The sequence below is a fragment of the Phyllobates terribilis genome, unplaced genomic scaffold (genome assembly GCF_046119375.1).
Source record: "Phyllobates terribilis strain yellow unplaced genomic scaffold, ASM4611937v1 Scaffold_4855__1_contigs__length_56578, whole genome shotgun sequence".
Taxonomy (NCBI): Eukaryota; Metazoa; Chordata; class Amphibia; order Anura; family Dendrobatidae; genus Phyllobates; species Phyllobates terribilis.
Window position 1 is genome coordinate 27,418 of NW_027367604.1, and position 14,896 is coordinate 42,313.

The 14,896-nt window shown below is 40.8% G+C and overlaps 1 protein-coding gene across 1 annotated transcript; it reads right to left on the reverse strand.

Annotated features, from left to right (window-relative positions):
• Positions 1–1,237: 1,237 nt before the first annotated feature.
• Positions 1,238–4,718, reverse strand: LOC141249613 (WD repeat-containing protein 44-like). The gene is made up of 8 exons (XM_073669710.1): positions 3,561–4,718; positions 3,392–3,482; positions 3,150–3,307; positions 3,014–3,065; positions 2,851–2,930; positions 2,680–2,773; positions 2,514–2,630; positions 1,238–1,368 (listed from the first exon to the last, which is right to left on the reverse strand). The coding sequence occupies exons 1-8, from the start codon at positions 4,716–4,718 to the stop codon at positions 1,238–1,240; spliced, it is 1,881 nt and encodes a 626-aa protein (XP_073525811.1).
• Between the last annotated feature and the right edge of the window lie 10,178 nt (positions 4,719–14,896).

Sequence of the window (14,896 nt, forward strand, 5' to 3'; positions counted from 1 at the left end):
GATTCAATTTTTATTCTTCAAATTACTCATCCACGTATCCGAATTTTTTGATAATAACTGTTGCTATATAGTTTCATACACCGTCTAATCGAAATTATAAGGGTTTTAGTTTTAATTTTTTTTATCAACGATATAAGGTGGTTTAAACTCTATTTTCTTGTTTTCATAAAAAATTCATTAAAAAGATAAAAATACCTTATTAATAAACATGTTTTTTTGCACGGAATTACCCCTTATTTGGCCGAATTTGCAAGGAACCGCCCTCTATATCGGTAATTATTCAAATCACCAGATTTCACGAATTTTTTACCAAAAGCCAACCATGCTTATAATCCGTTAACTTTTCCATCCAAAACCCGGAAATAACCGATTTACCCTTGACAGAATAAAAAATAAAAAAAAACAAGGATTTCTTACTCCCAATTCAATATCTCATGATATTTTGATAATATCATGATATTTACCCAATTTTGAATAGTCAAATTATTAAAAGAAATATTATCAAATTACTGACTATGAAGAGTATTTTTTTTATATATAATATCATCATATTTCTTCTTCAAGGTTGAATTCATTGCGATTTTATTGAGTAGAGTACGGATTGAAGGTGAAAAAGGAACGAATTTCATGATTTCTCTGGAATTTCATATTTGCGGTGACAGGTGAAGGTAAGGCCAAGATTCGGTTGCGGGGGATGGAAGGCCGAGAAGCGGTGGCGGTGGAATTACCCGACCTCATCCTTCTCCTTTATCTGCAAATCAGTGGTGACGGAATTAGGCTTAGAAGAATCGAGCCGTGATGGTTGTGGTGGTGGGTGGAGGTAAGGACGAGATTCAGTTGTGGGGAGGGAAGGCCGAGAAGCGATGACGGCTGAATAACCAACCTCATCCTTCTCCTTTCTCTGCAAATCAGTGGCTGAATCGGCGGTGGAGGTTTGTCGGACATAATTTTGGAATGCTATGAAGTTGAGCTTAGAACGAATAGTCCGAGAATTGTTGCTTTTACTGTTCATTCGATTAATTTGAAAAAAGAGGATACAAGATACAAATGTTGACAAACGATGCTTTCATAAAAAAATAAAAATGGAAGTACTTTTGGGTGTTCAAAGGGGGTAAATCTCATGATATTATCAAAATATCATGAGATTTTGAAATGAGGTTAAGAAACCCTTGATTTTTTTGTTTTTTAGAATTCTATCAAGAATAAAAGAGTCATTTCCGGATTTTGGGTGGAAAATTTAACAGATTAGACAAATGGGTGGCTTTTGATAAAAATTTGTAAAATCTGGGTAGTTTTGAACAAATAACGATATAAATGATAGTTCTTTATAAATTCGGTCAAATAAAGTGTAGTTCCATGCAAAAATGCCTAATAAATACCACAAATCAACCCACCAATAAAAACACACAATATACCTTTTCAATTTTTCAATATATAATAATTATTTTTCGAAAGTAAATAAACCTATATATACCTTAATATTTTTGAATTTTTGTAGAGCTTCTTATAAGTCAATTAGATGAAGCATTTTCTTTTGAATAGTGTGGATCGAAACTCCCCATTGATGGCGTAAGGGGCATCAGCCACGACGGCTTCAGTTATGATACTCTAAAAGTTAATTTTCTACAAGTTCACAACAAAATGCTTGGATTCATACTTGAAACGATTAAAAAAAGTAACAGTTGTCGATACAAACCAAGATCAAATTTCATGTACTCCGAAACGATCAAAAAAATTCACAAATATACAGAATGACGCTGATTACCCAAATAGACCTCTGACTCCATCATGTAGTAGTAGCAACTAACAACTAAGATGAGCATTTCAAGTGGATCTTGAGTACTCAGGTGTGCATCAAGTTTAATTAAGCTCACAATTTCCAACAAAAAGAATGATATAATAACCCTCCTCCATCTCACGCCATAGGGTTCATAGTACAAACAGCAGCCACCCAGTTCTGAAGTCAGCGCCCGATAGAGCTTTATTTACACTTAAAAACTCTGGATATATTAATACGAGTGATTCACCTGTTTGGTCTCCCCCTTCCCTTGTGTATGTTTATGTACTTCCCATGATAAGACACTCTTTCTATATCTGAACAGGCAGTCCATAGTTTTCGAAGACGCGAATCCTGCCGTCGAAGCCAGCGGTTAAAAGCACGGACCCCCATGCATGGTGAGATCCAGCGGTGATATTCTGGCATGCCGCCTTGAGAAGCTTGTAAGAAGCAGGCGAAGAAGGAGAGTGATGATGAGCGAGCTTCTCCTCTGGCCAGGTGGCACTCCCTCTCGAAAACGGCGTTTCAGAGAAATCAGGGGAGAACAATGGGAAGCGGTTTCTCTCCGGTGGTACGGGAACGTCAACCTGCTGGGTTTCCATTTGAGCGATGTAGTTGAGCATGAGGCCCGTTACGCTGGCCCGCGTGCTGAGTGTCCCGTTCCACGCGATTGCAACACACGCGTTGCTCGACAAGAAGCGTTCGCACGACCTTGTGCTCTTCACCCCTTTCTCACCGTGCTCCCACATGTACACATTTGAATCCTCACTCGCCGACACGATATGCGTTCCGTCTTCGCTGAATGATGCGCATATCTGACTTCCCCCATTACGAAACCCTGAATAATACAAGGCTTGAATTTTAGGGCTGAATTTATGTGGATCAAGGCAGAAATTGGGTACCTCTATATTTGCATATTATGTTACCCCCTTGAAAAATGCGCACATGAGAGTCAGCGGAAGTCACCATCAATTTGGAAGGATCAACAGGAGAAAACTGGTGCAACTTATAGAATTAGATATTGCATTGCAAGGCAGGTAGAAAAACGGAGAAGAGATAAATTAAACACCCACCTGTAGCCCGGTGATCCTTCTCGACGGAGACTTCTTCTTTCCCTGCAGACACATTTGATCAATAAGCTGCAGCTGGTTATCTGTACATACAAATCGACACTTGGAATTAGACAGCTTTAAAAGATAGTATATCAGAGGATTATTCATGTATAAATGGATATACCTGATGTGTCAAAGAAAAAGCAATCGCCACCCATGGAGCCAACCACAGCTCCCTAAAAGATTCAGGGAACAGCATATACTATTTAGATTCTTCATACAAATTGAACGATATCTATGAGTGTGTTCAAATTACTAACCTTTCCATCAGGCTGATACGACAGAGCTGTTACGATCCCTTTCACATTAGTCCAATCAACAACTTCACATCCGTTGACAGCCCAGATTCGGACTTTACCATCAATGGAGCCGCTAATGAAGTGATTTTCATCCACAGGATTGAATTGAACACATGTAACTGTTTAACACCACCAGAATCAACCAAATACAATAAGATGGTATACGCTATACAGGTACGAGATATCCAAGAGAAGGTACCAACCATAGTCGTTGTGAGAAAAAACTTGTTGGCATGTATCAACTCCAACTCTCCACAACCGAACAGTCTTGTCAACAGAGGATGATAACAGACACTGCAATATACATATGTAGAAAGAGGATGAGATGCATATGGATCAAAATTAGTGTACAAGGCCAATTACCAAACTGACCTTATCTTTTGACCATGAGAGATCCAACACTTGAGCACGGTGTCCGTGGAAAACGTGAAGCGGCTCTTCTGCTATGCAGAAACCACTCTTCGGAAGTATAACACAAGCTGACTCGGAAGATTTCCCTAATCCTCTCATCTTTCTTCCTTTCCGTTTATCCACATTTAATGGCACCAATTCACCCAGATCATTTGTCATGAAGTAAATGTTTGATGAACTTGTATCCGTTATGGGATTTGAACTTGATCTCTGTGTTTCTGTCACCTGCCAAACACGAACAACACCATCTTCACCAGCACTAGCAAGCAGCTTTCCATCTGGACTAAATTTCATGGTTAAAATGGCACCATCATGCGCGCTTATATCTTGGCTCACGCAGAGTGCAGAGAGCTGCTTGGAATGCTTTCGAACTGCACGAACCTTCACAATCTGAGTTCTAATCTGAGAAGAACTCCAACCATCAGCAATGGCAGATTCAGCACTAGTTAACCCTAGCCACCTTAACCATCCCTTCTTAGATCTCTTCCTCACCATAGATCTTCTAGGTGACAACATAGCATCTTTTCTCATAATCTGTTGAACTAAAGGCGACATTCCAAGGATCCTCTCAAATTCTTGACCTGTCACCACACGATTTGAACCCACTTCACGGAGTCTCTTTAAGAGTCCATCTTGCCCCAGTTCATCCACAATGAACTCTCTTCCATTATCCAAATTCCTAATTCTATACAGCAAACTATCATCCAACACTTCACCAAACAACTCTGATGATTCAGTGGAGCAGCATGACTCCAAATCTTGACCCGAAATTTGCGTATTGCAGGAACTTGATCTCAGAACTGCCCCATAATCTTCGGTAATCCTACTAATATCTATTTCAACCCCACTACACTCTAACTTACTAGCAGGATCTTCCTTCTCCGTTTGATCTGGAACAGCAGATAAGCCCATCAACTTGAGCAACCGCTGTCTGCGCTCGGAAATTGTTCCAGGACTCCTAATCCAGACATCATATCCGAAGCTGGAGAACAATTCGTTGCTGCCAAATATGCCGTCTAAATCAGACTTCTCTCCAACATCAGAACTGGAGTCCGACAAGGAGGTGATTTCCTCTCTCGTATCAAAGAATTGGTCTTGGTCTTCAGTCAAATCGCCCATCATTTAGTATGAAAATTCAATTCATCCCATCAGTAAAAGCCTATTTAATCCAATAGAACCGGGAGAGTATCAGTATGCATACAGATAAAACCAAAAGAAACTAAAATTTGAAGCAGATACAATCGAAATGACAAACAGATCCAAAAATCAAACAAGTAGCAAATCTTTTCAGCTCAGATTCAATTGTTTCATTCTAGCATACCCAGATGAAGAAGGAGCTCGAACCGCCCCTACAGAAGCATTGGCAGAAGATAACAAATGGAACTGTTGAATCCTCAAAATTTGGGGCAACTATCGAGCAAAGTACAATCCCTATCCCTAAAATGAAAAAGTAGGGAGCAAGATGCAGCGCGGTTGAACAATAAATACGACAGACAAATGGGGACAGATAGATAGACAGTCACGATAAAAAAGCAAAACTGCTAATCTACGAATATTAAACAATTCAACAAATAAGCAGGATAAAAACATACTCCAGAGCAAGGGTGACAGAAGCAAACAAAAAATCAAAATCTGATGGCGGTTTGGTAAATTAAAAGGGTAGCAGAGACGAACCTGGGACGGGGCTTCAAATCAAATTCACCGTGAAGATTTAACAGCTGAAATCTGAATCTTGCCTCTCTAGCTTCTGTATGCTCTTCTCAGGGGTAGCAAAGACGAAGAGGAAGACTGTACTAAAATATTGGGGAAAATATGTGTAGGAGAAAGAGAAGGGGACAATTATATATATTATGATAATATAAAATTTGCGAATAAGTTGACGAATAATTATTGAATAAATAGACCCCGGACCCGGATGGAATAAAAATAGCAAAGTTTGAGAGCTTGGTAGAAACGAGACTAGATAGAGATTTTGGGCAAATGTAAGAGTGATAGGGTGAAAGTAGGGTGTAAAAATGAAATGAAGTATATAGAGTGAATTTGTAGGAGCGTGGGGGTAAAAGAAGAGTGCTGGGAAATGGGAGGACAGAAACAAGATCTGAAAAGGAAAGGGATGTGCCGGCCCATATATATATATAGAGCAGGGTAGTGTATGCCTGAGCCTGAGCCTGAGCCTGAGCCTGAGCCTGTGTGTGTCGGACTGTGGTTATTGCAATGAAGCATCCAGCCACCCTAATGCCTTGCCTATACAGCAACTCAAGCATGATAAAGTGGAGACTGTATTAGATTAGGGCAGGATAAGGAGAGGGCATGGGGTGATGGCGGTGGTGCCTGCCAGTGCCAGGGCGGGGGGCCCGCACCCTGCCCCTGCCCCTGCGCCTGCGGTGCCCATCCTCTCCTGCTGCTCGCTACCTATAGCTACTACTTCACCCCCTCCCTCTCTACTCGTACACATTTTCATGCTTTCACTTTTTACATCAAATTATAAACTATTATCTTTCTATTTTATAAACTATAATAAAGTCAGTGTGTAACAGTAACAGAGCTCTTGTAGGAGGCTTGCCGGCTTAGTTGGGACACTACTCTACACATCTCTTTAGCCAAAATAAACACACACACCAGACTCAGACTAGACGGTTGGGGGAGGGAGCTGCTGGCTGCTGCTAAAGGTTAGGAAGGAAGATCATGCTCATTGCTCAAGCCTCAAGGGAAGGCGACTTTTTGCATTCAAATAATTGTCTTTTATCTATCATTACAATTTGACTCGGTTTTCATTTTTCAAGGTTGAAATATTCAACTTCCTCGCCCCCATTCAAGTCCAACTCTTTCAAGCTGTTTAATTAAGAATTCCAAATCATGCCCACTTCCGTATTTCTTTTATCGTCCATGTGTGCTAAACTTTAAACATTTATTATACTACCTCAATTACATTTAGAAAATGGGTACTCTTTATTTTTGTCTAAATGTATAAGGTTTGCACGTTTAATGGACGTGTTAGGGGTACAGTCGGAAGGAGAAATTCTAACATAATGCGTGCTTGTTCACCAGTGTCGAATCTTGCACGCCCTACCTGGACATGCTCTTGCACACCTTGTTGGCGTGCCATATTTCGTCCCATAATGCCCTAGCACGTCCGAGTTGTTGCACTCCTCATTCGAAGTGCAAAAAGGAGTGCGTATAGACAAATAAAAATACATATAGACAGTCCCTTCATTTAAACGGTTTCAAAATTATCTTCCAATTTTATATTTTTGAAAACTTATTTATCAACCTTCAATATATTTTATATATTCTCAATCCTCCTTTTCACTACCTCTCCTCCTTAATCATTATATTTTTCTCCTCCTTAATCATTACTCCCTCTATCCCTATATATAACACACATTTTCCTTATGTCCCAAAATATAACACGCCTTTTCTATATTTGGAAATTAAATTTACACACTTTATCATTTTCCAACACACTTTATCATTTTCCAATACACTTTCTCTCCTCCTTCTCTCTATCTCTCTCTTCTACAATCATTACTTTCACTTTTCCTTAAAAACCGAACTTAAACACACTAATGTGTGTATAATTTGGGAACGGAGGAAATATATTTTTCGAACGCCTTATTCCCGCATTTTCTATAAATGGATATTTTATTTAAGAACGGATGAAGTATAATTTTCCAAGTTTGATTCTGTTTCTGCCACAAAGTTCCTGTGTTTTAAACTCAGTTTATCGTCAATGGATTTCAGAAGAAAATTGCTCATTAGCATGTCGCATGTACCGTCACAATATACTTGTAGGCTCAGGCTGTATCAATTATTCACAAATTACAATCTCTTCAATCAAAGCATTGCATTACTACTAGTAGTATTTCCAACAATTTTATCTACCAGAATATACAACGCAAGGTTCACTCAAATTACAAGTGGGTCAAATGACGTACCCAAATTTCATAAAACTAAATTTATGTCACCAAACTTTTGCAATAATTTAATGTTTCCAATTACTGGAATCGAAGAGATAAGCAGAAAAGACTTGAGAAGTGATTGCTTGAAGTACATAATAGTACAAATTGCTGAAGATTTCTTTACCATTCTATTAGTTCTAACAGACGCAACATCAAGCCATATATATATAACATACAGCTGAGACCTAGCAAAGCATGATCCTCACTGGGACCATTACTGTACAAAGATAGCTCAGATATTTAACAAGTATCCTTTCATCTGTCTTTAAGTCTCAACTTGACCTCATGTCCAGGTGATATGCAAAAACGGAAGCAAGAAGTATTACAGACAGACATATTTTACCTCCAGGTTTCAGTTTCTATACAGCCTTGCATGTGTGACGTGTTTTACTCGTCTCCATTGATGCCAAAGATTCGAACCTTGTGCATATGAGGGAATTTAGCCACAACCAGAATTAAGACAGCTAGGCTATTCAGGAACAGCATTGGATGCTGGTAGTCAGTTGTGTGTGACGCGATCAGGTACCTGTCATCATAAGCGGCAAAACTAAATCTGGTAAGTAGAATTGATGGTAATTCATATCATATTCTTAGGCATAAGTACTACTCAAGTGACAGACAATTGGATTTAAAGAAAGCTATCATTAAAAACAAAAACTGGGCTCCTCGAGTTTCAAATATGCATGTATATAACCACAGATGACTTACAGCACAATAGGAACAACAGTTAGAAATTTTCTGTTGCGTGTCAGCTGTTTCCCATTGTCGACTTGCTCCCACCAAGTCAAACGGTTATATATTCCTTGATCGTCAGAAAATGGAGTTCCTTTCTTCCAATGGAAGAAGTGATAAGTGACCTGCAAAGAAAGGTAGGTTGGGCATGTTATTATCTACACAGAAACGTAAAATATGAATCTTATTCTTGCCTAAGTTTCAAAAGCACTTGCAGATCATAACAGCAGTATCAAGTAAATGCCAAGAAACAAACTATCCATTATCAAACAAAAGAGTAGAAGATAGAAACTTCACTAGGAATTCATGCTATTGCATCATCGTTACCAATAATATTACATTAGTAACACGAAACCAAAAAAAATGAGCTAGCTTCTCACTATTTTCAAGTGTAAGCTAAAGGAAAAATAAACCACCTGAATCACAAGCTACCAAAGGGCACTGAGAATTGGAGTATAAGTATATCAGAATTTCGGAGATCAGATAGGAACCAAACAAAAACACAGAGATTGAACCTAATATTGCCTGGACTTAAATAAGCAATAGTACAGGAGATGCTTGCAGATTAGCATAATCCGTGAAAATCAACAGCGTCAGTACTAATTCAATTTATCCTGCAACCTATATTACTGAGACGGAATCTAACCTAACTCCCCATCGTGTTCTTATGTCAATCCGAAACCCTAACCCAAACTCTGAAGCTGAGACCTACACACCAAAAACTAAGAGAAAATCAAGGCACAACAGCACTACCAACCCCAAACCCCAATTCCATCAAAACGGAAAGGAACACCGATTAAATTTATATAAACTTGATCATCCAATGGAATAATCTTGATAGAGATCACATACAGCAAAATGGCCGAGATTAACGATGGTCCAAGCCATGCCAGGGGTACAACCAAAGACGGAGAGAACAACGAGCCACGAGAAGAAGAGGATCAATATGTAAGTGGTCCAAACGCCAGGGTAGGTGAACCACTCCGTGTTCCGGTTTAGATCCGCCGACGGTACCGCCTTAACGTACAGACTCGCCATCAAAGAAAAACCAATTGTTAATCAAATCACTAATGAACCAGTTTCACCTTTGCCCCAAAGCAAAACCAGATTGGATATCGAAACGTCTAGAAATCTATCTCTGGTAGCGTTGTCGTGGAGAGAAAAGGATGGAGATGTTTTTGGAATATAAAATCAAAATAACAAGTACTTTCCCGTCCTTTTTTATTCTTCATATTTATTCTTGTCATGTTCCTGACATTCGTTTTGTATAATAAATATATCAAAAGTTAAATTACTAAAAAATATAAAATTCATATTTTGTTAAAGTACTAATCAAGACGAATAAAATAAGATCAAAACATGACTATGTTTTTTTCCTATGCATTGAGAGAAATCGAGAAAATTCTATCTAAAAGTGATTAGTGAATGGAAAAAGAAATGAGAAGAATAAAAAGGGATGGAGGGAGTAAATGAGTACGAGAGTTAGAGCCGGTTTATTAAAAAAACAATCGGATCGGGTCCGATTCAATTAGAGTTATGTGATACAACAAGGTTAAAATACTAGGCGAGAGCTAGGCAACAAGGTATGCATTATAAATAACATTGTATTCTTGATAGTATATAGTTATACGTTCTCGAAATCCATTTTCACATTAAATTATGTTAGAATAAGATTAGTTATTCTGTAGGTGAGATTGTCACAAAAGTCTCATAAGTAAAAAGGTCGATAAAGTGGGAAATACGCTCTCAATTAGGGCGACGTTAGGGCAAATCCTGACTTCCATGCATTCCATCTCCTACAACTGATCGGCGGCGCGTCTGGCTGTGCCAGACTGGTGCGAGCCCAGAGGTGTGACTCATGGTTCCCGACATATTTGTGGTTGTTGTTCGTGTGTTGTTCTACCTGTTCTCGACGTATCATGGCTTATACGTATTCCTTCTCATGTAACTGATCGGCGGCGCATCTGTCAGTGCCCGGACTGGTGTGTGCCCAGATGTGGGACCTGTGGTTCCCAGCGTATTGGTGTAGATGTTTCGTGTTTTGTTCTACATGTTACGTAATGGCCAAGGCTTTTAGGGTTCGGCCTAACCCTCATCCAAATTCAGCGACAAGTTCTGTTTCTGCAGTGGCGTAGAGGTCTCTGAAGGGTTTGGTTGTTGTTGGTCCGTCGACTACTGGTGTTCCTGGGCCAGAAAACTCGCACCTACTGCCCCCTCTGTTCGGCAGTGCCATCATACCCAACCGCTAATCAATCCTTCATTTAATCTATACCCTATTGAGATTGAGGATGGAGAAATCTATGAATTCAGTTTTGATGAAGTGCAAAAAGAAATTAATGAGCAACAATATACTATTATATGAGGTGTTATGGGGTCCGGTGCTTCCTATAAGGAAATGGAAGATTTTGCTGATTCTAATTGGATGGATAATAAGCCTATATTAGTGCACGGAGGAATGGTGTTTGGTCTTTTATGTTTTCTAATCAAGAGGATTGTGATAAAGTCATGAAGAATGGGCCTTGGTTCTTCAAAGGGAGATTTCCATTAGCACTCTTATATTGGGAACCCGGGCTTTTGATTGCTTGGTCAAGTTTTAAAAGAGTGACAAGACCATGTCGTCGGGCAATCATGGTCAAATTAAATCCCTTTTACTCCTCCACAGAAGTAGAGTGGTAAGTCGGGGTCGAATCCACGAGGAACCAAGAGTATTCAATTCTTAAAGTATTAAAATGACTAACTAATGAAAGGTAAATGCTTGGAGGATTTGTGAAAACTGATTTTGTTGTTGTTATTAATTAGGAAAACACTTCGTATGGTTGGTCGTAACCTTCTAGCCTAATTCAATGATCCTAGATTCTTCTATTTGGGTTCTAGTCTCTATTCTAATTCCTTTATGTCTTCTAATTGCCCTAAACCATGTACTAATATTGTCGATTAGGTCAACTAGCCCTAACAGCGCCTTCTACCAATCTAACCTTGAAACTATCAACACTAGATCCTAGACAACATTAAGTTCATGGATAAATAGGAAGGTGCGTTGCCCTTGATGCCAACACCTCATTAATCTCCCTATCCTACGAGTCCAACTAGTCCAAGTAGAGATTCTACTACTAAGCATGCAAGGTTCTCCAACTCGGATAAACCAGGCCCTAGCAATATCAGATCGAACTAACAACCTAGGTGATCAGTCTAGAAAGTGCATCCAATTCAATTAGATATTATGCGCAAGATATTAAAGCAATAGAGACATAATTATATGAAGAACCAAAGATACAAACCTCACATTGAGTTAGCCCAGAGACGCGAACCAACCACACAAAGTCAAAGGAGATTACTCCTGCCTCATCGCTAAAAGCCTAATGTAATTCGAAAATTGATAAATTGAAGTCCTTAGGGAGAGGCAAGCTCTCCCTATTTATAATAAAATGAGTAGTTAACCCTAAATGACAATCCTAAAATGTGTTTAGAATAAGCCGAACCCGAATTACAAGTAAACCCTAGGCAAAAACCCATTTTATCCTTCGGAGAAGGGTTTCTTGCGGGCCGCAGCGCAGCAGCGGCAGGGACGCGATCGCGTCGCCTACAGAGGCATAGACGCGATCGCGTCTTGCCAGGTGCGATTGCGCCTTCGTGGAATCCGTCCCGGCTCATTGTGCGAGCTGGGTGTGAGCATGCCCGGGGCAAATAGCCCTTTTTCGCCTCCTTCTTCACTTGCGTTCGCTCCTTAGCTCCCGCGTCTTCTCCCTTTGCTCATAATCCTCTTGATTGTACTCTTTGCTCTTACGAAGTCCGGACCATGACATTATGCTTCGATTGTGGCTATTACCCCATAGTTGATGTTAATATTCACTCCTTACGGTGTACGATATGCCGCCAATCAAAGAGTCCCGGTATGGGTTCAACTTAGAAACCTTCATCCATGTTCTATTCTTATCATATGTTAAGTGTCATGTACAGTATGATTGGCACTCCGATCATGATGGATGAAGCGACTGGGGCCGGTACTTGTCTGGAGTTTTGCACGTATTCTTGTTGAGGTTTCGGCGAGTGATGAATTGAAGGAAAGACTTGTTCTTCGTGATCTGAATGGTAAGGAATATTTTCAACGTGTTTGGTTTGAATGGGTGCCTTGGGTGTGTGATTCTTGTGCTGAATTTGGGCATTCTTTGGCTAAGTGCAAGACTTCTATGAATGTTGATGTTGTTGATGCTAGTGTTGCGGCTATTGATAGTGTGGAAGGTTGTGTGAGTGAGGTTCAACCGACTGCGGTTGAAGATGTTATTGTGCAGCAACAATGTAATGACGTGCAACTGGAAAATGGGGTTAACGTTCCCGGGTTGATATGTCTTTGGAAGGCCTTGCTTCAACTGCGAGTGATGGTAAGCCGGCGAGTACACTAGTTAAGTCGGTAGGGCAACAAACGCACATTCGAGGTAAAATCTTCCCTATTAAACCTAAAGGTGTGCAATCCATTATGGGTCGGAATTTGAGGAGTGGTAGCAACTCTAAAAAGAGAGGGGGTTAATGTCTGAAGTCTTGGTAGTTGCCTAGAACTCTAGGGGGTGTAACCCTGCCCCTAGAGGGAGGCTTATCTCAGAGTTCTTGAGGAGAAATAGTGTTTCAATTATTGACATTCTGGAGACTAAACTTAATAGAGATAAGGAGAATTTGTTTAGAAGTCGACTTCTTCCAGGTCGGTCCTTTGTTACTAATAGCACACCTTCCAGGAAGGGTAGTATTTCCGGAACTGACGGATCGGGAGACTGTATTTCCGGAGGTTGTATTTCCGGAACTGACTGATCTTCTAAGGGGCGGCCTAACGTTCGGATGGAAATCAGTTGGAGCGAATTTTGGCACGTGGGCTTCACGAAGTAACTGATCCGTGTTACATTCCCTCCTCATTGCTCACGAGCCTTCCTAACACGATTCTGGACGAAGCCCAAAATCTGAGACCCAATAATAGCCCCCAAGTGAAAATTCAAATGCGCGCCGGTTGAGTTTTTACTTTTTCCATCGAACCGTACAAGTGTACGCGGCAGACCTCTCGGCTCCTGATTCGACTTTGCCCAAGGTGCATCTTTACATTGTTTATTTGACGAGTCTGCTCATTACTTCCTCCCTTCGTCTCTCTACCCCAGGTATAGTTTCCTTTCTCTTTATTTTTTATTTTACTCGCCCCTTTGCTTTCTTTGCCTCTCTTCACGGATTCTGTGACCGCCTTCGACTCCTCAAGCGCTCCCTCCCAGCCTCGGGTCGTGACATCTGTTCCAAGGGCAAGAACGCCCGAGTCTGCTGCCTCCCAGGAGGTCTCTGCTTCCGGTGCGGATGCTTCATCGGAGGAATCTGAGGAAAGAACACCTTCTCCCGAAGTGGTGCGGCGTGGCTCGCTGATTCCGAACACCGGAATGCTGGCCAGTATAGTTACACAGGCAGAGCTAGACAAACTGGTGAAAGACGTCGACTTTCCTTCTTCAACCGTCGGAAGGATCCCACGACGAGGAGAGAGAGCAAACTTTGTGGTGCAAGTTGGGTGTGCTTCTATTGTTACCCTTTCTCCATCGGAGTCAAGTGGCCCTTTTCAAATCTCGTGCAGGGTACTCTGGGGAAGTTGAAATTAGCTCCGGCACAAATCATGCCGTCCGGTTGGAGGTTACTTCGCATGCTTGATTGCCTGAATGAACGCTACACCAATCTGGACTTTGACTTCTCCGCTCTAGACTACTGGTACTATCCCCTCAGTCTACGTCCTCGACAATTTTGTTTCCGGGCTCGCCCAAATTGTGTCCCCATCATCCATAAGTTGGATGCCAACGACAGGAATTGGCGATAACAATACTTCTTTGTGGAAATTAGTTCGCTGGAGGCTGGAGAAGGTGTTCTTTTTTGAGAGTCAGTGGTCGAAGCCGGTAAGTCTTTGTTCCCTTAATTTTCTTCTTTGTCCAATATCTTAATCTTACTCCCTTTGTTTTTGCAGTGTTCACGAAAGGAGAAAAAGAGATTGACCTCCTCTAGAAGCTAAAATAGAGGCTACGAACGACATTCCTCTAGAGCACCGGACTTTTGAGAACGTGATCGCTTTGAAAAAGATTCCTTCCGACCCTACTGCAAAGATGGTGTCCCCTTCTAAGTGTAAGTTCTTCAATCGTCTCCATTTTTTGCACTAAAATTACTTCGTGGATATTCTGAGTTGTTATGTAATTGATGCGGTTGTAGCTGTTGCCACCTGATCTGGGGAAAGGTTCTGCTACCACCTCTTTCAAGTCCCTGATGGATATGAAGGGCAAGGCCAAGGCTGAGCCTTCGATGCCTCCTCCACCACCTGCTAAGGACAAGACGAAGAAACGAAAAACACCAAGATATCATGATGCCTTGTATTGATTTTTGTATGTGAGGCTAGTTGCATGGATGTATGATGTCGATTGTACCTTGTGAGAAGTACAAGGTGAGCGGTGTACCGACGTGCCGATTCTGCTCCATCCCCGTCGAGATGGAAACGAGAACCCTGGAAATTGTATGTGTCAGTTGCAACTTGTAAATGTTTTACCCAAAGGGAAAGTATGTAGGCTAGGTCGTTATCGCATAGGAGGTTTTGGTTTAGTACAAACC

Excerpts from the sequence above, each read along its gene's own strand:
- LOC141249613 (XM_073669710.1), bottom strand. The coding sequence starts at position 4,718 with ATGGGCGATTTGACTGAAGACCAAGACCAATTCTTTGATACGAGAGAG. Across the intron at positions 3,308-3,391 it reads TTTTTCTCACAACGACTATG|TTACATGTGTTCAATTCAAT; the intron begins GTTGGTACCTTC and ends GGTGTTAAACAG. Across the intron at positions 2,631-2,679 it reads CATAATATGCAAATATAGAG|CCTTGTATTATTCAGGGTTT; the intron begins GTACCCAATTTC and ends CTAAAATTCAAG.